The following is a 26361-nucleotide window of genomic DNA, read 5'->3' on the forward strand; positions in this document are numbered from 1 at the left end:
GTGCGCATATTTTAGGGGAAGAGGTAGATTAAGATAAGTATGTTTGTGGGGCACCTGGGTGGCTCAGTGGTTAAGTGTCTGCCATTGGCTCAGGGCATGATCCCAGGATCCCGGAATCGAGTCCTCCATCGGGCTCCCCCCAGGGAGCCTGCTTCTCCCTCTGCCTATGTCTCTGCCTCTCTCTGTCTCTACTGAATAAATGAATAAATCAAAAAGAGAAAAAAAAAAAGATAAATGTGTTTGCTTGTGAGTATAATATATACTAAACTATATTGTTTGGATATTTTCCATATGACTATTCCATATTACTTTAGTTAAAAAAAAAAAAAAAAGAGGATATTTTACTAAAATTATTTAGAGCAATGCTTCAGTATGTGATGGAACCAAACTGGATGGTAAACGACCAGCAGATACAGGACTAGTAAAAAAGGTGGAAATGAGTGTGGTGATAGTAGGACCCAGTAGAGGCTCACTGGAGGAATGAGGGTAAATTTCCCACCTGAAGAAGACACTTGATGTCAGGGAACCAAATTTGATCATGCTCCTCCCACTGCCTTCTTGCTCAGCTTAGTTTTCAAGGCACAAAGCAAGTCCTTTCCCTTGCTCACTGAACCTTGTATATGTTCCTCTGTTTTCAAAATGAGAGTTCAACTATTTATGAACTAACCATGAAAAATATTGTTTTATAGCTATAGAAAAAATTTAAAGCCAACTGAGTCATTTGCACTTTCTCAGTAAAGAATATTCTAAATACTGTTTGTCACTGTATCTTTGGGCACACCTTCATTTCAGCACAGTTTGAGTAATAGTTACTCCTTCTCACATTTGTTGCCCACACTAGCCTGGGAATGCCTTGCAGGCAGCTACACTATTTCTATTCTTTATACTATTAGCCCAAAACATACATATAACAAATACTCAGTAAACAGGAGTGGGATGAAACTCAAGACTAGCTGAAGAAAGAAGACAAGTTAACAGAGTTTAAGTTTTGAGGACTGGCTACCTTCACACACACACACAGCTTCCTGACATAGCCTCACCTGCTGAGCACCTCCCTGAATATTCCATTTTAAGAATTATTGTTCTTAATTATTTTAGGTTTCTATCCCACTGCAGAAACTGTAAGGCTATTTTTAGCCAAGTAAAATCAATGAAAAGAGTATTTGTGGGACACTTGGTGGCTCAGTGGTTGAGCATTTGCCTTCACCTCAGGGCATGATCCTGGGGTCCTGGGATCGATTCCTGCATCAGGCGACCTGTAGGGAGGCTGCTTCTTCCTCTGTGTCTCTGCCTCTCTCTGTGTATCTCTCATGAATAGATAAATAAAATATTATTTTAAAAAAGTATTTGTAAGTACATATTTACATATATATCAAATAAATGAGCATTGGGATACCTTTATAGTACCTCTATACTATTCAACACAATAGCCACTAGCCACATGTGTCTACTGAGCATTTAAAATGAGATGTGCTATAAGGTTAAAATACGTAACAAATTCGGAATGTTTAATACAAATATATATAGATGAAATATTGCATTAATAATTGTTACATATTAAAATGCATATTATATATTAAATTTATGTTTCATATTACATAATACACATTAAAATAATATTTCAGATATATTGAATTTAAATTTTAAAATTAATTTCATCTATTTATTTTCGCTTTTTTTTTTTAAGATTTACTTATTTATTTTAGAGAGAGAGCGAGCATATGTGCGAGCAGGGGGAAGCGTGGAAGGAGAAAGAGAGAGAAGCAGACGCTGAGTACAGAGCTCAGAGCCCCACATGGGGCTCGATCCCACGACCCTGAGATCATGACCTGAGCCAAAATCAACAGTCAGAGGCTTGGGCACCTGGGTGGCTCAGTTGGTTAAGCACCTGCTTTTAGCTCAGGTCATGATCTCAGGGTCAGGGGAATCCCTGCTCAGCAGGGAATCTGCTTCTCCCTCTACTCTTCCCCTCTGTTTATGTGCACTCTCTCAATAAATAAAATCTTAAAAAAAAAAAAAAAACGGAGGCTTAATCAACTGAGCCACCCAGGTGCCCCTATTTTTACTTTTTTAATGTGGCTACCAGAAAATTTCAAAGTATGTATGTGGTTCATGTTGTATTTCTACTGAACAGCACTATTCTTTATCCCATTAATGCACCTAAATATACTAAATGTAGTTTCTCTCATTCATACATATACATACACACATACACACTCACAAACTGACATTCACACTCACATACACACATAGGCACAGGTAGTAAACAGTTAATGGCTTTCATTGCATGCACTTGGGAGTAAAGTATAACAATAAGCCCCAGATGGGCAAGGAACATGTCTATTTGCTAAATAGCCTAGCACTGCTCCTTGAACATAAGGCAGTAGATAAATAATTGTGAAATGAATAAAAGGGGCTATAAAAATCAACCAAAATTTTAATAATACATAACTTTTATTGAACACTGATTATAAACCAGGTACTCTACTCTGGATTATCTCATTTACTCTACATGATGAATTTAATGAGGTGGGTTCTTCTATTATTCTTATTTTAAAAGTGAGAAAACATAGACACAGAATCACAACAGACTCTCCAGTATACTTTGCAATATTACAAGAAATGAAACAATTTAATTTAGTCTATACAGGAGGTTTACACAACTTTAAGCAATAGATACAGATTGAATGCCTTCTATTACATGGTATTATACTAGGTGCTATGACATTAGGAAGAATCACAGGTTAATACAACCAAAATATAAACAAGGTATAGGCTAAATCCTGTTACAAATAAATCCCACTACAATTATCCCATATCCTACCAAAATACTAACAAGCCTGACTAATAGCTAATAATCCAGTCACACAAAATTCTTGTTGGATTTAGACAATACTTGGAATTCACTATAAAAACCTGTGTTCATATGGCACAAAACAATGTTGTTCATGCACCGAATCTTGTAATCCTTACAGCACCCCTGATAGGTAGTTATTACTAGAGGTTGGGTGGGATCTTACAAGTACTTAGATTCATTATCTGATGCAGGGATGTTTCCTTATCAGGCTTTAATTCATGTTCTGTACTTGTTAAAGGCTACTGCCCAGGATTTGGGAGTGGGAGGATGGAAAAGGAAGGAGTTTTAGGCAGGCCACCTATAAAATTAGTTTTGGGTTCCAGATTTCTATCAACTTTAGAAATAATGCCTTTGGGCTGGGCAAGGCATGAAGACAGTATAATTTAAAACTTTCTAAGAGGCTTAAAGAGGCAAGTTCCAACAAATGATTGCTTTTCTTTTGGGGGGGGGGTGCAAAAAAGCATTTGAATTTAAAACAAGCCTTCACATAGAACAACTTAACTAGTGTCAATAGGAACTAAGGCATCCTTATTGAGCTCCTTTCTGAAAACATATTAGGGCTCAAATCTTGATATACCTTGAAAAAATAAAGCAATATTCAGTACACACTAAATGGTCAACTTAATTCTTTTAGTGGGTAAATGACACGGCAAGAATAGTTCAGGTACTTGTAAATGCTAAATGCCCGGTATGTCTTCATTGGCTTTTGAACAGCCTCAAAGAGCAGACATGAGGATTCATTAGCTCTTAGCACATATGAACCTGCTCCAAAGGCAGCCAAGAGAGTTGCCTAGCAACAGTGCATTTTGCATCTCTCATCATCCCCAAAGATGCTACAGCAGCAGCGGCTAGGTCAAGCCTCTCATTAGCAACCTGACAAAGGGTTTCTATCTCCCATTTTACAAAATTATTTTTATTTCCAGGTGAAGCTCAAATATCTACGTATTATTCCTACTGACAACATATTCGCTTCCCTCTCTTCCTTCTTCTGACCAACCCCCATTTCAACAGATAGGTTTTAATGAACCCATCAAAATACCTGTAACAAAAGAAGGCACTGAGAAATCCAAAATCCAACAGAATTTGTACGCTTATTCACATCACTATAACGGTTCCATATCTTTGGGGCAATAAAGTAAGGAAGTTTTAGAAGAAAAAACAGATGCAAAACTCAAATAATGGGAAGAAGAAATAGGTAAGACTTCAAAATTCACAAAAAAATCACTCCAATTATTTGCAATGCTCTTGATTTCTTATATTGTTCTTTTCCCCCCACAAAAGCTAATCTCAACCATACAGCAAAATAGCAAAAAGGCAGACAATCCAAGAGTGGTAATTCCGGAATGGATTGACAGTTTATAATGAATGTAATCCATAAGAAAGGAACTCTGGTTCCCAATTTAATAACTATGTTATAAAGCTGCACCTCAGATCAATAGCTATTCATTCACTTCTGAAAATATTTCTTAAAATATTTACCACTCAGCATGGTTGCCATGCAGAACTAAAATATATCCTTGCATAATCTTCCTTATATACACTCAGAGGTCCTCAAAGAAAATAAACAAAATAAGGACGCTTCTCATTTCATGAATTTTAAAGTGCTTAATCCAGATTTTGACATAAACCGCATATACCCTTGGTGTCTGAGCCTCCATGTGATCATGAATTTCCCTAAGGAAAAGATTACAGAATGTGCCTGACATGTTACGAAAGATAAAGTGTGATACTAATAGACCCAGATTAAGAATGGTGTAAATGAGGAACATTAAAAGGCAATCGTCATCACACCAAGTCAAAATAAGTAAATTTTTTAAGTGATCTGAAAGGAACAATGTGATTTTTTCCCCTGAGGCCCCTCCCCCTTTTTAAAATGTACAAACAGCAAAGAATGAATCCTTCAGAGGATTTCCCAGAAGGGTGTCATTTACCACTAAAATATTTCATTCCAGCAGTTGAAAGACCATAAAAGGGTGAATGTCCTCCAGAGCCCCTAATAACGGTAATAGATCTTGTGTTACTATTCACAAGTGACCTCTCAGTCAGGCGATTTAATTTTTCCCCCTGCAGCATGGTTGGTTTCACACACAGTGTAATAACAGTTTTTGCACAAAAAGACAATTCATCCGATTAGAAGGACTGTATTAAGTCTTTCATGAACAGCATGTGTCACTACTGCTTCAGCTAGGGTTTGATTTAAGACAACCTAATATATGCAGGCATGATTCTTCATTTTTCCACCATTTTTAAAAAAGATTCCTGGACTTCCTTCAGCAATTTTGCAGACCATTGCCTGAATCCTCCCTGGCTTCAAAAAATAACTAAGAACTCATCAGATGCTCACTGAGCACTTTAAAACAGGTACCAACGATTTTTCACCAGGCAACAGCAATGTGTATAAGGCTCCTGGTTTCTACACAGGTTAAATGAAATTCCTTCAATGTCTCAAAGGAGAAGAAACATGAAAAGGGACAGAATGGGCATAACTGGTTACTGCAATTACTTTTATGCATCACAATATTTTAGCAACTCACCATTAATTATAAAGGCAATATGACATCACTGAGAAAAGCTTCAAATAGAGTGAAACTGGAGACAGCCATGTGTAAACTTCAACAATACACAAAATATTTTAAAGTGAAAACCAAAGGAAAAGGTGTGAAATGAACCAATCATCTGGCAACCTCTAATACAATAAATAGTTCGGCATCACTCAATGCCCACAGAAGCCTAACCTGAGGACAGCTACACATTTCTTACCGCCTTGTGATGAGATTAAGAAAGTTAAATGCAGAATCTCTGCAGTGAAAGTATATGGTTGTACCAGGGCACAGGAGTGTAAGAGCAGGGGTCGCATACAGACCAGGTTCAGCCCCTCGCCACCAATAAAATCCAAAGGCAGAGAGACCAGTGGTGGGAAAAGGAGAAGGAATTTATTTCATTGAGACTAATGTCGAGAAGGCAGCCTCCAAAGTACAGAGAAATACTTCCATATTTGTCTAAGGACAATGTAGGACAAAGGTCAGTGGGTGCATGCAGGTGGGCAGTAAAGGTCAGGTCCATCACTGTCTTGGGGTCAATCATGGATGGGGTCTTGCTGGCTCAGGGCATTCCTCATCGCTTGAGGGGATAACTGCGGTTCCCATCAGGGAATGCTTTGCCTGCATGGTCTTTTGTCTCAGTTAAGAGATAAACTAGAAAGGGGGCTGGTGTGGCTCCGTGGGTTAAGCGTCTGCCTTCAGCTCACGTCATGATCTCAGGGTCCTGGGATGGAGCCTTATGTCTGGCTCCCTGCCCAGCAGGGAGCCTAATTCTCCCTCTGCTTCTCCCCCTACTCATGCTCGCTTGCTTGCTCACTCCCAAATAAATAAAATCTTTTAAAAAAAGAGAAAGAGGTAAGCTGGAAAGAAAAACTTAATCCACCAGAAAGTCTGAAGTCAAAATGGAGGTAGTTGGAGTCCCCTTTCATAATGACAGTTGGAGAAATTCTCAGGGGTTCCCTCTGCTAACTCCCTTTAATTGATGCTGATAGGCATGGCTTCCCCCTTCCTTCTCTGGAAGGGGGCCAGCCTCTCAGAGAAGAGTAGTGTCAGCACTCCTTCTGCTACAGAAGGAGGCGTGTCTTTACAGCTCACATACCCCAAAGGGACCCTCCTCTGGCTCCTTGGCAAGCAGCCTAAACCTGCAAGATTAAGTTCTCTTGAGACTTCTGATACAGGTAAGATGCTCCCTTCCGGTTTGATTGTCCCACACGCACTGCAGGAATCCTGTTTTTTTCAGAAGTGTGTATAACCCTCTAAGCAAACCTGTAAAGTGAGATGAGACAAGTCCACTGTAGTTCCTTGCCCATGCTGCCCGCACTCTGTCCACCAAAAACATGGTCATATCTTCCATTTTGACAAATTCTAGGCATGCAAGCTGATCCCCACATTGCTGGTTCTCTCCTTCGCCTCCAGGATCACAATGGCTAGCCCAACCCTCTCCTTTAGATGTTAGATTTTGGGGACAGTCATCTTATACATCTGCCCACTCCAAATGCAAGGGATACACACAGTTGGATGGGGGAAGAGGTAGAGTTTCCCTGAAGTCCCTGTCACCAGGCTTGAGGTGAGAGGCTGGCAGCACTCCAGCAACTTGCTGCAAAAATCTCCACTCTTCTCTTCATCTTGTCATCTCCTAACTTCTAGACCCTCGCTTAGTACTCAGACATCTAAGTTTATTCCTATCACTCTACAAGTTCTACTGGGTGTTCTGTCTCAAAATTCATTTTGGTATTTCCAGGTCCCCACCAACACTTCTAACATCCTGTCATATAACTTCATCTCCTCTATATCTGAGATAAATTTTCATCTCCCTTCTTATTTGCAAGGCTCTCAGGATCTTGCTTCCAAATACTTGCCCAGTATCCACTCAAGGAACAGTTTCCTGTACCCTGCGCACCTCAGTTTAACAGAGTACGACCTGCAGCCTTGTTCTCCCACTGTGACCTGCCACACAGTTGTGTCCTTGCACGTGCTCTTCATCCTGCCTTGGATGCCTTCCTTTCCCTCATATCTGGGAAACCTGTGCTCCTCTTCATGTAGGTTCCAAGGACACCGACGAAAACCTCCACAACGGCAATCACCATCCTGCACTAAACAGTAAATTTTAATGCCTCTGTCAACACACTAAGCTCCATGATTTCTGAAAACAGACTATACCATCTTAGTATTACCAGAACCTGCCATATAGGAGGTAAGAGAGAGAGAGAGAGAGAATGAATATATGACAAAGTGAATGTTTTGAAAATGCCTAATAAAATGAGACCTAGTAAAAACAAGGTATCTATAGTATTTCAAGCTGAAGGAGAATTCCAAGCCCAGATCAAGATGCACCATTAAAAACTGAATACAATTTGACAACTAAATACACCTAAGTAGAGTAAAATGCCACCAGTATAATTATCATTAATAGTCAGACTACTGGAAACAATGAAGGTAGGAAAGACTGGATTCGAGAAAAAAATGTTAAAGAAACAAAATTCGATTACTTTCATGTACATACTGTAACAAACCAATTAGCCAAGTGTTGCCAAGTACCAGTCCCTGCTGATATGTCTTAATGAATAGATAATGTGATCATTTTAAATTGGCACATTCATTGTACTCATGCAAATGAGCAAGCCCAAACTGCCTAAAAACAATAGCTTCAAAATCAGCTTATGTTTTAACTCAGCCTGTATCTAATTACCCTGAACTCTAAATTAATAGGATTTCATTTAACAAGATTTTACTGTAATCTAACCTAACCTAAATTCTATCCCTGGACTCCACACTGTTCCCTTTATTAGTCTGGATAACACACAATAATATTGGAAAATAGGGTTTTTTGGTTCTAGTAGTGTATACATGCACCTAATATATTTATGCATTAATTCAATCAGGCAACAAAGCAGGTACCTGTCCAGGAACTAATCTGACCAGGAATTGTCCAAGGTCATTAGGAGACACTAGGAAATAAGACTATTTCCCTTAGGGAATTCCTTTTATGAATTCTAAATCTAATTGTAATCTATTCAAAATTTCCAATGAAGATCGTTGATACTCAGAATAACCACAGGACACCTAAAACTGCTAATCTGGGATCCCTGGGTGGCGCAGCGGTTTAGCGCCTGCCTTTGGCCCAGGGCGCGATCCTGGAGACCCGGGATTGAATCCCACGTCGGGCTCCCGGCGCATGGAGCCTGCTTCTCCCTCTGCCTATGTCTCTGCCTCTCTCTCTCTCTCTGTGACTATCATAAATAAAAAAAATAAAATAAAAAATAAAAATAAAAAAAAATAAAACTGCTAATCTGTGCTTACTCATATTCATTCATCTTTAGTGCTATTTAACTCTGTGGTATGATAAAAATTCAGGTTACATATATTTTTACATGCTCATTTTCTCTGGATGGAGCAGGGGAGGGGACACAAATTGTCTTAAATACAGCTATGATCCACTACCACAAAAATGCTCCTGAACAAGGATAACAGGACCCGGGGCCTCTGAAAGTCCAATCAATACACTGGAAGTCTGACACGCAGAAATTATCCCAAGTCACTCCTTAACTACTCGTCTGGCTCCACTGAGTTTGTAACCATGTCTACTCATTTGAAATAAACTGACTTCAGAATGCCCAATTGCATTACATGACTGTTCTGACAATTGGCCAAAGGGTCTTTAATACTACCCATCATGAAAAGCTCAAAATTGTCACTGGCAGGGTAGAAGTCCAGTGTGCTGAAAAGATAAAGAGACAGAACAAGTCTCAAGACTTCTGGTAAGGGAACTAACACAGCTGTCCTACTTTAAGAATTCTAGAATGGTGGCCCCTGGGTGGCTCAGTCGGTAAAACGTCTGCCTTCAGCTCAGGTCATGATCCTGAGTTTCTGGGATGTAGCCTCACATTGGGCTCCCTGCTCAACATAGAGTCTACCTCACCCTCTCCCTCTGCTGCTCCCTCTGCCTATGCTCTTTTTTCTCTGTCAAATAAATAAATAAAATCTTTAAAAAAAAATTCTAGAATAGACCTTTCCCATCAAATCCACCAAATCCTGACCAATTCTTTCAATTAGTTACAATTTTGACTATCAACAGCTTTCTTTCACTCTCCAACAAAAAGAATTACATCTGAAATGTAAAATATATTACTGCTAGGGAACCTATGGTTCACAAAAAATGAAAACAAAACAAAAATTTTAAAAATTAAAAAACCCTACTCCAGCACCCAAAGTAATGAAATTTATTTATTCTACAGTTTGCCCAACAATGGTACTCAAGGAGGATCATATAAATCTCATATATAAAGAGTAGTATTTTATAGAGCATAAAAACAGGCAATATATTCTTCTTGTTCATTTCAAAGATACTTTTTAACTTGTATTTGTCCTGCAAGGCTTAGTTTATGAATCATCTACTTCAGACAGTCTTCCTATTATGACTTCATTGCCCCTCTGGGGTCCATCCTACCACATCCTGTGCTTCTCTGTATTATCGCGCTCACCACACGGTACTCTGCTAGGATATTTCTATCTTCCTTAAGCACTGTGATTCCCCCAGTAAGGGTCTCTGTGTCCCAAGTTCCAAATAAATGTGTGTCCCAAGCAGGTTCTCTATTTACTGAATAACTTCTGTCACCATGCCCTTCCAAGATCCTGAATTAGCTATATATCATAAATGTTTCAAACCTAACAACCAACGTATAATTTTCTTCAACACTGACCGACATTTATTTTTCAAAGAGACTATAATAACCTTTTTTTGTTCACTAATATTCCTGACTTTGATTAAATTTCAGAATCTCTCAGTAATGATCATTATAAACAAAAATGTATAAAATCATTTTTGACCATTAAGCAATAAGCCCAACTGCAACGATGCTTGCTGATTTGCTGATTCACTTGGATCTTCTCAATCTACCCTTTGATCTATGCTTTCAGGAGTTAAGACTGCTATAGGTGTTCTATTTAGGTATAAAATATATGGCTAAATGTATTTGCCTATTTATATAAGGGATAATGAAGCTAGAATAGAGGCAAAAATAATCACACAAGATTGAAAATCTGACCAGATTTCAAACAAATGTTGAGGTTCTTAGCATTTAATTCACTTTACAACTAACTGGGCCAATCTTATAAATGTGAAGTTGGTAAACCTTGCTCAAATCTCACCTTTGCCAATTACTAGCTGTGTGACTTTGGGGAAGTTAATCAAACTCTGTAGCAGTAGCAACCTCAAAGAGCTGTTTGAGTTGATTAATAGATGCAAATAAAGTGATTAAAATAGTGACTGGTATGTTATAAGCATATGTAAATGTTAGCTATTTTTATTAGCTATTGCTTTGTTCAAGAAGATACTATAGCTTTAATGATTAGAACAATTTAAAGCTATTTAGCACTGGAAGGTTATCAAAAGGTCTAGAATCAATTTACTCAACAGAACTCAGAATTCAGTTAAGCTGACAAACACGACAAACACTTCACATTTGGCCCCTCGGCACTATATGTGAAATTGATTAATTGAGTATCTTTCTGCAGCGAATTTATGGTAATGAATCAGAACCCATATACCAATTAAAGGTAATTAATGGCAAAAACAAAACTAAATGTCTTGCAATCATAAGATCATTAAATTTCAATCAATGATAAATATTTATGATGTGAATTCCATAGCGAAAGTATCATACTAGAAGCCATTGTGTTTTGTTGAAGTTTTTGTTTTTGTTTTTTTAAGATTTTACTTATTTACTCATGACAGACACAGGGAGAGAGGCAGAGACATAGGCAGAGGGAGAAGCAGGTTCCCTACCAGAAGCCTGATACAGGACTCCATCCCAGGACCCTGGGAACACGCCCTGAGCTGAAGGCAGACGCTCAACCACTGAGCCACCCAGATGCCCTGGTGAAGTTTTATAATTACATCAAACTGTTTCTATACATTTCTAGTATTTCAAGTTACAGTTTCTATGCTGCTTGTATATTATACCTTTACCATATACTGCCAATGTTATTTAATTTATTGGGTTTTTTGTAAGATCAACTGGTTTTGTAAAATGATCTTACATCTATCCACTGTAATGAACTCTCTTATCCATTCTAAAAGCAACAGCTTTAAGTAGATTCTCTTGCATGTTCTAAAGAGCTTTGGCTTTTTCCTTGTACATATATGAATTTTATTTCCTTTTCTTGAATGAACAATGGCCAGAACATCCAGAAAAAGAGCAACATTACCATCAGACATATTTTTCGGATTCCTTACTTCCATTCAATGGAACGGCTTCTAAATGAAATCTGACTTGGAATTCTACCTATGTCAACATAAAATACCCTTTGTCCTATGGGGCTTTTTATTTTGGATTCTGTATTATCTACCTCAGATGATAATGTTACCACATTTTCTATCTTAATAATCTACCTAGCTTTTAATTTTTACCATTTATTTTCAATTTGTGTCACTTGTTTCAAGGTTTGCCTTTTAGAAACACTGTAGAGTGTATGAGTCTTTCTTTTGATAAGATAATTTATTCACTCACAGTAATTGTCATAACTTGTCTATTTGTAATTTTTCCTACCATCTTATTTTATGTTAATATTTGCCATCCTTTTAGGGTTTTTCTTTAATTTTTCTTCCTTTTGTTACATTATTTAGAAATTATAAATCACTAGTTGCTACTAATAAGGGTTTACATAAATATTTCAATTTGTTTTTCCAATAATATCAGGAACTACTCAGTTTCCAAAACAATTTCACCCTTAGCACATTCTCAACTCTTCTCACTATCACATTCCCACTATCTACCCCCAACATATTTTAAAACTTGGATCTTAATTCCAGGTAATTATTTTTCATACTCTATAAATAATTATTTTAAATTAACCACAAGGTATACTGGATATTTTGATCACCATTCAACATTTCTTCTCTGTGCTTTCTTAGATTTATTTTCCATTTTGCTGGAGCACGTCCTTGAGGGGTCTCATCTCCATCTCCCCTCAGAAAAACCAGTAAACAAGAAAGGCTCTTGAATTCTTGCACAACTGGAAAAGCCTTTATTACCATCAGTCATAAAAAGCAGAATAATGGGGACGAATAATCTGGATAGAAAGTGATTTTCCCCAAGAAATTAGAAGGCAGTACTCCTGTCTATTCCGGCACCCAGAGTACTGCTGGTAAAAAATTAAGATCAATTTTACTTTAAGTTCTTCTTTTCCCCATTTTTCTCTAAAAATCTCTTATGCCTTCCTCCTTATTGTTTAAGTTCCAGGGACAAATTTAGGTATTGATCTATTCTTACATATGCTGCTTGGCTTTCAAAGGGTCCTAACAATCTGTACCCTTGTGTCTTTTCAGCTTAAAAAATAGTTTTCTGTCGTGTTTTAAGTTTCTGTCCTCCACTTTCTCCATTCCCTCCAACTGGAATTTCTTTTTTTTTTTTTTAAGATTGATTGATTGATTGATTGATTATAGACACACAGAGAGAGAGAGAGAGAGAGAGGCAGAGACACAGGCAGAGGGAGAAGCAGACTCCATGCCGGGAGCCCGATGTAGGACTCGATCCCAGGACTCCAGGATCGCGCCCTGGGCCAAAGGCAGGCGCTAAACCGCTGAGCCACCCAGATCCCCTCCAACTGGAATTTCTATAGAAAGATGCTAGAACTCCCAATATTGACCCTCAATGTCTTAACTTTTTAAAACTTTTTGTCCTATATTCTGAAGTAATTACTTGCACATTCTGTAAAACACTAATCCTGTCTCCATTTATGTACTGTGCAATCACATTTTTCATTTCTAAAATCCCTTGTCATTGAATTTCTTCTTTGTCACAACAGTATTTTTGTATACAATATAAAAATATAGAATAGCTTTCCAACATCTCTTGGGATATAGATTGTTTTTGTATTATATTCTGCTTCCTGAATTCTCTTTCTTTTGGAAACAGATTCTTTAATTAGTAATGCTGTTAAATTTTCTCAAAGTCTGGTGAGCCTTCATTATCCATTTATATTTACGAATCAATGCCAAATTGGCTGCAGGGAACTTGCATGGGTTGCTCCTGTAGATGTAAAGCAATGTTTCCATAAATAAGACTCTCCTCGTATTTGAAAGGCTGATTATGGAAGAGCTGAAGAATGAATGGTAAAAGATGTCGACTGGCAACTTCACTTTAGGGTGTCCGGCCATGATGCAAGTAGGCAGGAGACCAAGACCACCTTCTCCTTGCCCTGTCCTCTCATTAAAATAACAAATTTTTCTTCTGGCAATGGTGGACTTTGGTGTGTTTTCCCCTTGAGAGAAATTCCTCATGCCTGTTTTGAAATTCAAAGTTCTGATCCCCCTTCCCAGCCCTTCACCAACACTAGACGTCCATCTCAAGCAGTTTCCTTAGAGAGTGTTAAGCAGAAGACAAAGCTACTGTTGCCTGGTTATTTAACTGGGAGCAGAAAGACTCCACTATTCGAAATGCAGTTCGGGGCCCCAGGCCCTCCCCGGCTATACTCCATGCTCAGTGACACAACAAGACAAATGTTTTCAGTTCAATCGATTAGAACTACTGAATATCACAACGATACATGGTTGAACTGAACATCACAATCAAACAATTTCAGTGAGAATTTTAAGTGATTTACGATCTACAGACTCCTCAAAAGAAACTCTGCCCAACACTTAACACTCAGGGAAGGCAAGAAATTCATAAAGAACTCCTTGCTGGGTAAAAATTCTAGGCTTTCTGGGAAAAAGAAAACAAAACACAACAACAACAACAAAAATTCAGAAAAACAGTAAAGGGTTCAAATGTCAGTTAAAAACATGTTTATTCTACAGATATCTATGTAGGGTTTATAAAGAAGAAATAAGCATATTCCCACAGAATGGGATAGATACCTGACCTTGAATTTCAGTCTGTGTTTCTCTTTGTCTAATTGTTTCATGTGACAGGCTCAGCCCAATTTTGCTGTAGGCATAATCGATGCTATGGCTACGAGGAAAGAGTAGTACAGCACTTCTTATCTGTAAAGCTCTTTATTAAAAGTACTGTACATTCTGGCTTCTGTTTGCTGGTGTGAAGAACACAGAAAGCAGGCTGACTTCAGGGGGTAACAATTCATAGAACTTAGTGACAATAGAACAGACTGCAAAGTGTCCAAAGACTCTTTGTGCAAGTTCTTTTATAGAATATATTTTCTCCTTTTCTCACAGCAGTAACTTACAGGCCATTAAATTTCACACATTTCCTATTCATTTTCCATGTTAAAATATGGCTTATGACCCAGAGTAGAACTATCACAGGATTCTGCCCTGAAAGTCAGCTTTTTTTACTATGTGATAATATATGACTTTTAAAAGACCAGCAAGTCCTGAGCCATGAACCCAGCCACATAAGTGATTTCAAATGGCTCAGAAGTGTGTACGCTTTTACAAATGGAAAATATTAAGCTCTGAAAACATTACAAAGGATAAAATTAAATTCTCAAAGAATGCCATTGTTCCCATTAAGCAAGACCTTTAACTAGAATTAACAACCAAAATGTAAACGGGAAATAAAAGACCCCAGAGCTGTAAAGGGAAGTAAAAAAAACAAAAACAAACAAAAACCCCCGCAATTCTTTCCCCACTTCCAAACAAGAGAAAAATAAGCAAGTATCCAGGGTCTGAGAAAGGCAGTGAGGTTCACAAAACTTAATTTGTTCAGCATTTCAATGATGGGAGGTTTTAAGGAAGGAATGTGTAGTTCTCTAAACTCAAAATTCATAAACTTCTCCTTTCTCACACATTCCATCAGCCAGTCAAAAAGAAACTGTGATGTTCTTTACATGTAGTATTTAGAATTCTTTCTTTGAAGGTGAGATACTAACTATAAGATTTCATTTTAAACCATCTTGGCCTATCTAAAAAGCACTAAACTTTGTGGTTAACATTCAATGCAGATATCTATGTAATCTTGCCATAAACTCTTATACTATATGTAGAAACATATGAAGAAAACGCTTTCTCAGGTTTTAAAACCCCTACCAAGGAGCCCTGATTTCCAGAAGAGACTATAAGTTTTTGTCAGGTCTTCTCCCTATATATATTTAGAAAATCTACTATTAAGCCCCTAAAAATTCCAGTAAGGCTTTTGTATAAACCTACTGCGATGTGGAAAAATAACTTCCTCCAACAGCTCTGTTATTCTTCAGGATTAGATGGAGAATCTCACTTCCAACAACCATAGGGAAGCTATACTTAATAACATATCCAATATAATAAATAATTATATTTATGTATTTAACATATAATTACATAATCTGTTAAGTATGTAATACAATCAATTATAATATTATAGTAATTAGCTAATAATGCAGTTAATATAATATAGCTAAGGTAATAGATAGGGAAGGTTTTAAGAACTTTTAGCAGCCTTTTCTTCTCAGGGTGCCCAGGATCGGAAAAACACCTTGGCAGTTTGGTTAGGGGAGTCCCAAGTAAATACATGGGAGTTTACCTGAAGCCACCTTACTGATGAAGAGTTATTAACCTCTCCCTAAGGAAGTTCTAGCAGTGTGAGACATTTTCAAAACTGTCCACAATCATAAATGAGTTGGCCAGTCATTGGCTCAGGTTTCAAAATATGATTTGTTATTGCCCTTTTAAGAAACTGTAGGGGTGCCTGGGTGGCTCAGTCCGTTAAGCATCTGACTCTTGATCTCAGCTCCAGTCTTGATCTCAGGGTCATGAGTTCAAGCCCCACAGTGGGGTCCACGCTGGGTGTGGAGCATACTTTAAAAAAAAAAAAAAGCTGTAAAGTTCAGAAAATATCCTCCTTTAGGCCTGGAGTCCTATTATCCCTTAATTAACTAAGTAGAATCCACATTTAACATTCACTACCGCTGACTTCACACTCGATGAAACCAGGTCCTGAACAAATCACAGAAGTAGGAAAACAGCTCTCTGAAGAGGGAAGAGTAAGGCCAACTGGACATTACTGTACATGAGCCATGAAGCCCTGTGCTTCAGTTCTCATCCAGGAATCTCTGAAAATAGTCTGAATGACTTATATCAAAATGAAAGAAAATAACATTACTCAGCATTAGAAAGGCAGGAACTATATTATATAAACATAACCAAAAAGCACACGAATCTATCAACTTTAATTCCAGAAAAAACACTAATTTAGGAAATAGATAGCACTCTCATTTATTATAAGCAAAAGCTGTGATATGAAAAACTCAGTCTAAACTAAATTGATGTGTTTAAAACTTTCAAGACATCCATGGGAATTTACACAGGATGCTCGTTCTTGGATCTCTCCCCAGAACCCCAGAAGACATTCCCTCCAAGAATGTAAAAGGCACCTAACTTTTACTGACCACTGCCTGACCTGAGTTTGTATCTTCCTCAAATTCAATCTAGTGATGTCCAGGTAAGAAAACTATCAGGATTATTAGTAACTGCTGACAGCATTCCTAGATGGGGTGGGGGTAGGGGGGGTAATGTTTCCTATTTTTTTCATCTGTCAATTTATTGCTGTAGCTTTGGGTAATTATCTGGTTATTTTAACATAATCATTTGCATCTAGTTAACTCTAAAACAGTACTCACAAAGCCAAGTTCCCTTCAGACTACTTAACTCCATTAGTCTTCCATGGCCCTAAAGCTATGAACAATGGAAAATGCATGGCCTGTGAAACCAGGTGAGAGATGAAGGCTGAAAACTCACGGAAGAAGAGGATCCACCAAACTCCATGATAAGTAAAATTAACACAATCACATATTTTCTAAAAGGCCCATTTTCTTATGGTTATAAACATGAATATAACATTTCTAGTTGATACTGACTTGTACTACTGTTAAAAAAGCACTGAACAAAAAAAACAAAAAACCAAAAAAAGCACTGAACATAATTTCAATATCTTAGAATAATAACAAGCACACCAAAGCATACCTCATGTCTTTCAAACTTTTCAAGTATTTTTTCTCACAAGATCTCACAAGTAGGATTCTTTCAATAAATCAAGATGACAAAAAAACTCAATACCTAGTAAGCATACTGCAAGCCAGCGAATTCCACCAGAGGTTAAGTGACTACCAAAACAAAGGAAGAAAATAGCCTCGAATTTCTACTCTTACCTACTTATTTACTTAGCTTCTGCTTATTAGTAGTCTAAGGCTTTTGTTTAGTATCAACTACCTGTGCATGAATCTGAGCCAGAGTGCTTAAACATAATATAGCTTCTTTCTATAAGGTAAGAAAGGGCAAAAACATATCAAGCATTAATACATCTCATACAGACCTGTCAACTTAATGAAAGAAATACAAACAACCCCCCAATAACAGATTACAATCATAACTCATTTCAACTGAGTCTATTCCAAGTATCTACTCACAACTGGAAAACTTGCTTTTTCCAAATATTTAGTCCTTTCCTTTTGGCTACTTTACTATAACTAAGGTCCAGTGAAAGGGTATGAAACGGTCACTTCAATAAGGAGAAGTGAAGAGAAAACAGTGTCTCCTAAGGGCACCTGGGTGGGTCAGTCGGTTAAGTGTTGGACTCTTGATTTCAACTGCAGTAAGGATCTCAGGGTCATGGGATCTGCTATTTGGGTTCTGCGCTCAGTGGGGAATCTGCTTGAGATTCTCTCCCTCTGCCCCTTCCCCTGCTCTCTCTCTCTTCTCTCTCTCTCTCTCTAATAAACAAACAAACAAACAGTATGTCCTAGTTCAAGGATACTTCTTTTATCCTTCTCACAAAAACTCTACTTCTACATTCTTATTAATGCTACGACCTTTGCTTATGTTAAGAATTTGAATAAGCATTTAAGCATTTCACTCTACTATTCATCTTAACAGCACGACACTCATTTCTTTCAAAACTATCCAAGAAATAATCAACAGAAGTATAACATACCAAATTCAAATTCTACCACTGCTTCTTAAACATTTATTGAATAAAGAAACAAACCCAATGATCACTCTAGTACTTCCCAATCTTTTCCATTTCACAGCACACATGAATATCAAGTTTATAAGAAGAGTGGGGTAAATATCTGAAACACTAAGTAGCCAGAGGTGACCAACCAAGCACTCCGAGCTTGGACAACTCCCTGGCTGCCTGAGAGCTCAGAGGGGAGAATACAAGGGCACACCTGGTGTGTACTTACACCATTTTCAGTGTTCCCAGAACACTGAGAAGTTCTCTGCTACACTTTTTTGCCGATTTAACATATTCCCACCTTTATTGTCAGGAAACTATTTTCCCTTTGGTGAATCATCCCACCCTCAATCCACATGATCCTGGTGGCACAGACAATTTCAAGGCTGACACTTCACTCACTTCCATTCTACTCATGATGGCCAACTAAAGTACATGAAAGTGTCCCAATATCCTGCCATAATGGTTGATCAACATGGGCACATAACCCAACAAGGTCAATAGAAATACCTCTACATCTCTCTTCCTTTTGGACTGTGAATATAAGATTATAAGGCTTTGGGCTTTCAGCCAATTCACAGAGAAAACAAAGGAACTGTATAGTGAATATACTGCCCAAGCCATGCTTATTCTAAATTCTGGAGCTAATAAAAACTGTTTAAGACAGATGTGTCTCTGTTACTTATAACCAAGAGTATCACCCTAGAATTTCAAAGACCAATGCATTTCCTGAATATCAACACATAATCTGATATAATACATGTTTTACATCAGTGGCACACATAACTTACTATAGGACCTCTTTAGATAATCTCCAGGCATTATTTATGCATTAACTATTATAAATATATTATCCTATAAGGTATTAGCACTGAAACAAAACATTTATCAGAAGCAGAATTATTCAATTGCACTGCTGGGGATTTACCCCAAAAATGCAGATGCAATGAAACGCCGGGACACCTGCACCCCGATGTTTCTAGCAGCAATGTCCACAATAGCCAAACTGTGGAAGGAGCCTCGGTGTCCATCGAAAGATGAATGGATAAAGAAGATGTGGTTTATGTATACAATGGAATATTACTCAGCCATTAGAAATGACAAATACCCACCATTTGCTTCAACGTGGATGGAACTAGAGGGTATTATGCTGAGTGAAATAAGTCAATCGGAGTAGGACAAACATTATATGGTCTCATTCATTTGGGGAATATAAATAATAGTGAAAGGGAATAGAAGGTAAGGGAGAAGAAATGGGTAGGAAATATCAGAAAGGGAGACAGAACATGAAGACTCCTAACTCTGGGAAATGAAGAAGGGGTGGTGGAAGGGGAGGAGGGCGGGGGATGGGGGTGAATGGGTGACGGGTACTGAGGGGAGCACTTGACAGGATGAGCACTGGGTGTTATTCTCTATGTTGGCAAATTGAACACCAATAAAAAATAAATTTATGATTAAAAAAAGCAGAATTATTACAGAAGGTGAAGGGAAAAATAAAGTGGGAAGCAAAGTGAAATGATTCACATTATGTATACAACCATATATGATGAAAAGATACTTAGGGCATTAAAGATCCACTTGAAGAATCAGATCATAAGAGATCTAGTCAAAAGGAAAACTTTCTGTGATCGGTAGTTGTTTACTTGACTAAAAGGAATGAGTATGACAAGTTGAGGATAAAAAGAATCCAAATACAGTAACTTCATATCCTAGATAAACATATTTATCCCACCTCTAGAACTAATTTTTTTTCCTATAGGAACACAAATTCTCCATAAAGAGATCAACTTTTTCTTCACCGTTTGAAAAGAAGTATAAGCACATACCATTCCTGTTTGCTTAGGAAACCCTTCCCTTTGCAGGAAATTACTTCTAGAGGGTTCATCCAGTGGGAAAAAATTAGATTACTTTACCAAATATATGGTTAGCTTAAGGGGGGGGGGCGGCTATTAATGCCTGATTGCTTATTACACTCCAAGTTTGGTGCAGATAGGAAGAATGATTGTTTACCCCCATATCCTAGTATGTAAATGGTTACCATTCACAGGAAAGGCTCAGTAGTTTTTAGTTTATTAAATGACTGAATGAAGATAGGATCAAACTGTCAAAAGTCAAAAAGAGATTAATGTCTATTCCACAGGCATCTTTATTCTAAATTAATTAACCTGCCTCTACTTTAAAAGATCAATATTAGAACTAAGGGATATTCATCTTGGAATAGGCTCCAGGAGTTAATAAAAGTGCTACCAATTAGCAAATCTACCAATAAACCATAATACCAGAATAGCACCATGTGCAGATTTCACTGTGAAGTATGCTTTCATTAACGAAACATTTGCATCATTAAGTATACATTAACTCAGAGTAAGAACACAAAAGAACAAATTGACAAGACAAAAATAGCCCCCCACCTCCCTCCCCAAAAAAAGAATCAACCCATAATTTAAGACATTGATAAAAATCACCTGCAAACTAAGAATAATCTACAATTCTAAAAGTTAAGCTTTACCCCAATCATTGTACCATTATTTTCTTACTTTACCTGAGAGGAATCTGCCTGGGCTAATTCTGTAGTGACCTTCAGGATTTGGCGAAGATTTTGTCCTTGATCTTCAACAAGGAGGTGAGCCAGCAAAAGGAAAACATGTACAGGGATCGCTGTAGTAATAGGGAGCAAGGACTCAATGGAAAACAACCAGTCACTTGCAGCAGACTCTTCTCTCATTACTTCAAGGATCCTCCAGGCTGTAAATATTGATCCATACGTGCCAGTTATGGGGAACGCAAGCTTGTAGGAGAGCTGAAAAACAAACAAACAAAAAGGCATGAATAAATGAGGTAAGTATATTTGCCAGAGATGTATTCATTTTTTTAGACTATATCATAAGAAATCAATCCTTCTGACAAAATACAAAATTTTCGATTCCTGCCGAAAACTTCTCTGCACATATTTGAGGTAATACAACAACAACAAAAAATAGATAGAACTATCTAGAACAGTTGATTTCAACTTTTCCTATTTACCAGTCGATCCCAGTTAAGGCAGGGGGGATAAAAAGGATCAATACACAAGGTTCAGAGGCAACAGAATTTGAAAAAAAAATCCATTATCACTAAAAAAATATTCACTAGTAAGAGGTAAGATTTTTTTCAAAGATTTTATTTATTTATTTGAGAGAGAGTGCATGTGTATGGGGGTGAAGGGGGCAGCGAGCAGGGACACAAGCAGACTCTGCACTGTGCGTCTCAATCCCAGGACCCTAAGATCAAGACCCACGCCAAAATCAAGAGTTGAAGGTTAACCAACTGTGCTACTCTGGCGCCCCATGAGAGGGAAGATTTAAAAAAAAAAAAAAAAGTCATTGTATGTGCCCAGCTCCTCCTCTAGTAAGAGACAATCCCAGGCAGGTGGCAGATTTGGACTGAGGACAATTCATCTTTGCAACAGTATGTTGACAGGAACAGAGTTGGTTCAGCAACAACCTGAGAATTAATGACTGTGAATAACTTCTGCAATAAGAAATAGTCCGACAGCTCTAAATTGAAATGATACCCAAAGAAGAGGTTATGCATACGTCAATCTGAGAAATGGCTCCTCACAGAAATAAAGTAGTGCAGTCAGGGACAGCGAAGAGACAGCAGTCTGCCAAGGGGAACAGTGTGCCCACATGGCTCAGGAGAAGCCGGAGACATTAGAGAAGCATAAATAACTGCCTGCTAATAAAACGATTCAATTCCTTCAGAGTGGGATGAAACAAATTAGAAATCTCTAGACTCTGTCCTGTTATTAGAGACTAACTTATATGGATACAGCTAACAACTAAAAGGATGGGAAGTAAAAATTAAGCCTTAGAAATGTCTTTCTTTCTTTCTTTTTTTTTTTTTTTTTTTTTGTAAGTAGGCCCCCACATCCAGCGTGGGGCTTGAACTCATGACCTTGAGATTCAGTCACATGTTCTACCATCTGAGCCAGCCTGAAATTTTTTTTTTTTTTAATTTTTATTTATTTATGATAGTCACAAAGAGAGAGAGAGAGGCAGAGACACAGGCAGAGGGAGAAGCAGGCTCCATGCACCGGGAGTCCGACGTGGGATTCGATCCCGGGTCTCCAGGATCGCGCCCTGGGCCAAAGGCAGGCGCCAAACCGCTGCGCCACCCAGGGATCCCGTCTGAAATTTTTTAAATAACATCTTTACTGAGATATAATTCACATACCATAAAACCCACCCTTTTAAAGTTTACAACTCAGTGAACTTTAGTAATTCTACTAAATTACTAAATTTGGATGGAGTAGTGGAACCATCACCAGAGCAAGCTTTCATCATCCCCAGATGGAAATCCCATCTCCCTTAACACTCACTCCTTATTCCCCCAACACCACACTCACAGCCCCTGGTGACAACTACTTCATCTACTTTTTTTCTATTCTGACTATTTCATATAATAGGAACCTCACCGGATGTGTTGTCTGGTGACTGGCTCCTTTCGCCTTGCATATTTTCAAGGTTCATCCAGACTGTGATTTGTATCATTACTCCTGTTTCTTTTCATTGGCAAGTAATATTCCATCTATGGATATACCACACTGTTACCCATTCATCAATTAACAGACATTGGGCTGTTTCCACTTTCTGGCTATCATGAATAATGCTGCTATGAATAGTCCGATTAAAGTTTGTGTGAGGACATGGGTGTTCAGTTGTCTCAAGTATATGCTTTAGAGTAGAGATGACATTTGAAAGTAAATCCCACTGTCAAAACAAATGAGGAAGTTATCTTTATTGATATGAAAAGAGCTCTCATGAAAATACAAGTTGCAGATAGTGTGCCTGGAATGCTACCAATTATTTTTTGAAAGGGAGTGGGGACTATATATTTGTATTTGCTTATATTTGCAAAGAAAAGTATGAGACAAATACAAAATAAATTAATAGCCACTAATCATTTTCTATTTGAGGGTGGGAACTGAACAACCAGAATCAAGGGTGAGAAGGAAACTTTCCATTGTATACCATTTTATAACTTTTGAACCACGTGGATGTGTTATAATTTTTTTAAATAATAAATTTTGAAAGTTAAAGTTTTATATTTATCATAGCTCTTTCTCTCTAAAAATACTTCCCCTACCCAAAGATGAAATTCACTAAAGACCAGAGTCAAGTTCTTTAGAAAGGACAAACAGCACCAGACTTGAGATTTAAAAAGCCAGGACTTTAGCGCAGCCATGCCAGATAGAAGCTATTACACAATCTCTGAGCCTCACTTTGCTCACTTGTAAGATGGAAGTAATGAGTACTTTCCTGCCAAGATTATTGAGGTAGATAGTGACACAATAAAGCACCTAGCACAGTCTCTAAAGTTGCAAAATACAGAGAAATATGATCTCTGTCATCTTTAGGAGAGAAAAATAAAACTGGTAGATAGGAGTATAAAAGAAAGTAATTGGAAATCACCATGAACCATAAATTGAGTCAAAAGCAGCAACATTACCCAGACGGGTAAGAGTAAACATACTGAAACAGAAAAGAAATCCTGTTTTACTTGAAGTATTATGTTGATGTTTAGGCTCTGTTTTTTGTCTGTTTGCCTCAGGTTAGAACAGCAGGAGAAAAGCACAGTGTTGAATGAAACATCCCAGAACAGTCTCTCTGTCCCAGTGAGTGACAGCTGCCCCTGGCACAGTCCCAGGGCAAGGATGCAACCCAGAGCTTTCTCTACACCAGCTACCAAATCCTGGCCCCACAGCCCAGGGGAGGGCCTGTGAAAGTGCTGGCAGGCTCCATAGTTTAGAGGAGAAAGCAGGTGTTTAAAATAAAAGACGTTTATGTTAGGTAAATTACATCTCAGGAAAAAAAAAATATATATATATATATGTGTGTGTGTGTGTGTGTGTGTGTGTATGAGAAAAGAAACCATTAAAAAGTAACGCTTAAATAAATATTAAATGGTTATAAAAACATATTTTACAGATATTAGTTGTAAATCTTCATTCTAAAAGTTCATAATAAAAATGTTCAGGTTTGTTAATTATTAACAATAAGACAGACATCTGATAGTACTTCTTTGTCTAAAGGGGTCTGAAAAAGAAATTGTGAGTTCAGTGAACAATCTAGATTTTCATTAACTTTAAAGAATAACATTCATCTGGGGCACCTGGATGGCTCAGTCGGTTATGTGTCAAACTCTTGATTTCAGCTCAGGTCATGGTCTCCACATCCTCAGACCAAGCCCGATGTCAGGCTCCACACTCAGCAGGGAGTCAGCTTGGGATGCTTTCCCTCTTTCACCCCCTCTACCCTTCCCTCTGCAATCTAGCTCTCATGCACACTCTCTCTCAAATAAATAAATCTTAAAATAAAAAAAAAAGAATAACACTTCTCTGTAATAGTGATTAAAACTGGCTTAACTGAACTAGAGCCAGGATTTGATCAGGAGAGGGAGTACTGAAACTCAAACCTGCAGCCCCTTAAAAGGAGGATAGTTTTTTGCTAGAAGGGATTTAACCACTCACCAGAGCAGAAGCAGAAGACTGGACTAGCCAAAGCCTCAAGAGGTTCATTCTACTCTTTCCCTTATTTAGAATCCAGTCAGGAGTGGAGAGGTAGGCCATCTGGGTGGCCCAGGCAGTTGAGCATCCGCCTTCAGCTCAGGTCAGGTCGTGATCCCAGGATCCTGCGATCAAGCCCTGCGTCGAGCTCCCTGCTCAGCAGGAGCATGCTTCTCTTTCCCCCTCTTTCCCTCCCCCTGCTCATGCTTTCTCCCTGTCTCAAATAAATAAAACCTTAAAAAAAAAAAAAAAAAAGAGAGAGAGAGAGAGAGAGCAGAGAGGTTTGGGAGGGCTGCTTATCACCAAAGAACAACTCACACCATCCTCAGTATCCATGTTATTCAGAAGATGATGGTAGACAAACAAGATCTAGGACTTACCAATTCCTTTCAACTTCCAACCAAAAGCTTTTATGAAACTGGTTTATTTTATTGTACTATGACTTAGTGTTAGCCTGTAAATCTGAAACTGTTCTATTTATTCGCAAGTACAGCACAAAAATGATAAATTACCATGCCAAAAAAATAAAAAATCAAATTAGAGGCAATAGGATGTAAGCTCTACAGTTAAACAGATCAAAAATCTGAATGTCAACTCTATCTTTCATTATCTGTGTAATTTAGGTAATTTAACCTCCCTAGCCTCAGTTTCTTCACTTGTCAAGTGAGTATTCTAAGAATGTCATCAGGGAAATGCAAATCAAAACCATAAGGAAAACCAAAATCACTTAACACCTGCTAGAAGCAAAAACATAGGCAATGACAACTGCGGGCAAGCATGTGGGCAAATTGGAGTCTTCATACACAGCTGGTGGGTATGTGAAATGGCAGAGTCCTTTTGGAAAACAGTCTGGCAATTCCTCCCACAATCAACAGGGTTATTGCATGATCTAACAATTCCGCTCCTAGGTATTTACCCAAGAGACAGGAAACCATGTCCAGATAAATACTTGTATAGGAACGTTCATAATGGCACTATTCATTAATAGCCAAAAAGTGAAAACAACCCAAATGTTCATCAACAGACGAATGGAAAAATAAAATGTGGTGTATATCCATGCAATGGAATATTATTCAGGGATTTCTCCTACCATGGCTGTCAGGAGCATTCAGGAGACTCCGGCAGGATCTTCCTGTGGCAGACCCAAGGCACCCCAGGGGTGCCTTCCTACACACTAGCTCTGGTCTGACACACCCCAAAAACCTTCACCATCCAACAGGCCAGAGCCACATTCTTTCTATAAGGTCTGATCTCAGTCTTGAGGAGGAAAACCTTCTCTGTTCCTTCCTTGGGTAATATCTCAAGTCCTAGAAGTAGTAGTTGCTCCTTACATTTATTAATGCAATAGCTCCTAGAGCCTCTTTTATAACTGCTAGTAATTGAGACTGTTTACTAGTTAATAATTCTTTGTATTACGTTTTTCTTTGTTCAAATTACCAGCACAGTCTCTCTCTCATGTCTAGACCCAGGCCTGGTGCTTTCTTTCTTCCCCTACATTCCCTGGAGGCCAGGGCACAAATATTTTAC

At 38.1% G+C, this 26361-nt stretch overlaps 1 protein-coding gene and 1 non-coding gene across 16 annotated transcripts in view; both read right to left on the reverse strand.

Annotated features, from left to right (window-relative positions):
- The window catches only part of FOCAD (focadhesin), a 371528-nt gene that overhangs the window by 179482 nt on the left and 165685 nt on the right, over positions 1-26361 (reverse strand). For all 15 annotated transcript variants that reach the window (XR_011995526.1, XR_011995525.1, XR_011995524.1 and 12 more), the window contains one exon: positions 20830-21087. Coding sequence is in view for 10 of the 15 variants with exons in the window: in XM_072728177.1 (XP_072584278.1) it covers positions 20830-21087 (258 nt within the window). In the remaining 5 variants the exon portion in view is untranslated. The remainder of the gene's footprint in view (positions 1-20829; positions 21088-26361) is intronic.
- LOC112922031 (small nucleolar RNA SNORA30/SNORA37 family) lies at positions 23934-24060 on the reverse strand. Its single transcript, XR_003235368.1, has one exon. It is a non-coding gene; the product is annotated as a small nucleolar RNA SNORA30/SNORA37 family (small nucleolar RNA).

The sequence above is a fragment of the Vulpes vulpes genome, chromosome 12 (assembly GCF_048418805.1).
Source record: "Vulpes vulpes isolate BD-2025 chromosome 12, VulVul3, whole genome shotgun sequence".
Lineage (NCBI taxonomy): Eukaryota > Metazoa > Chordata > Mammalia > Carnivora > Canidae > Vulpes > Vulpes vulpes.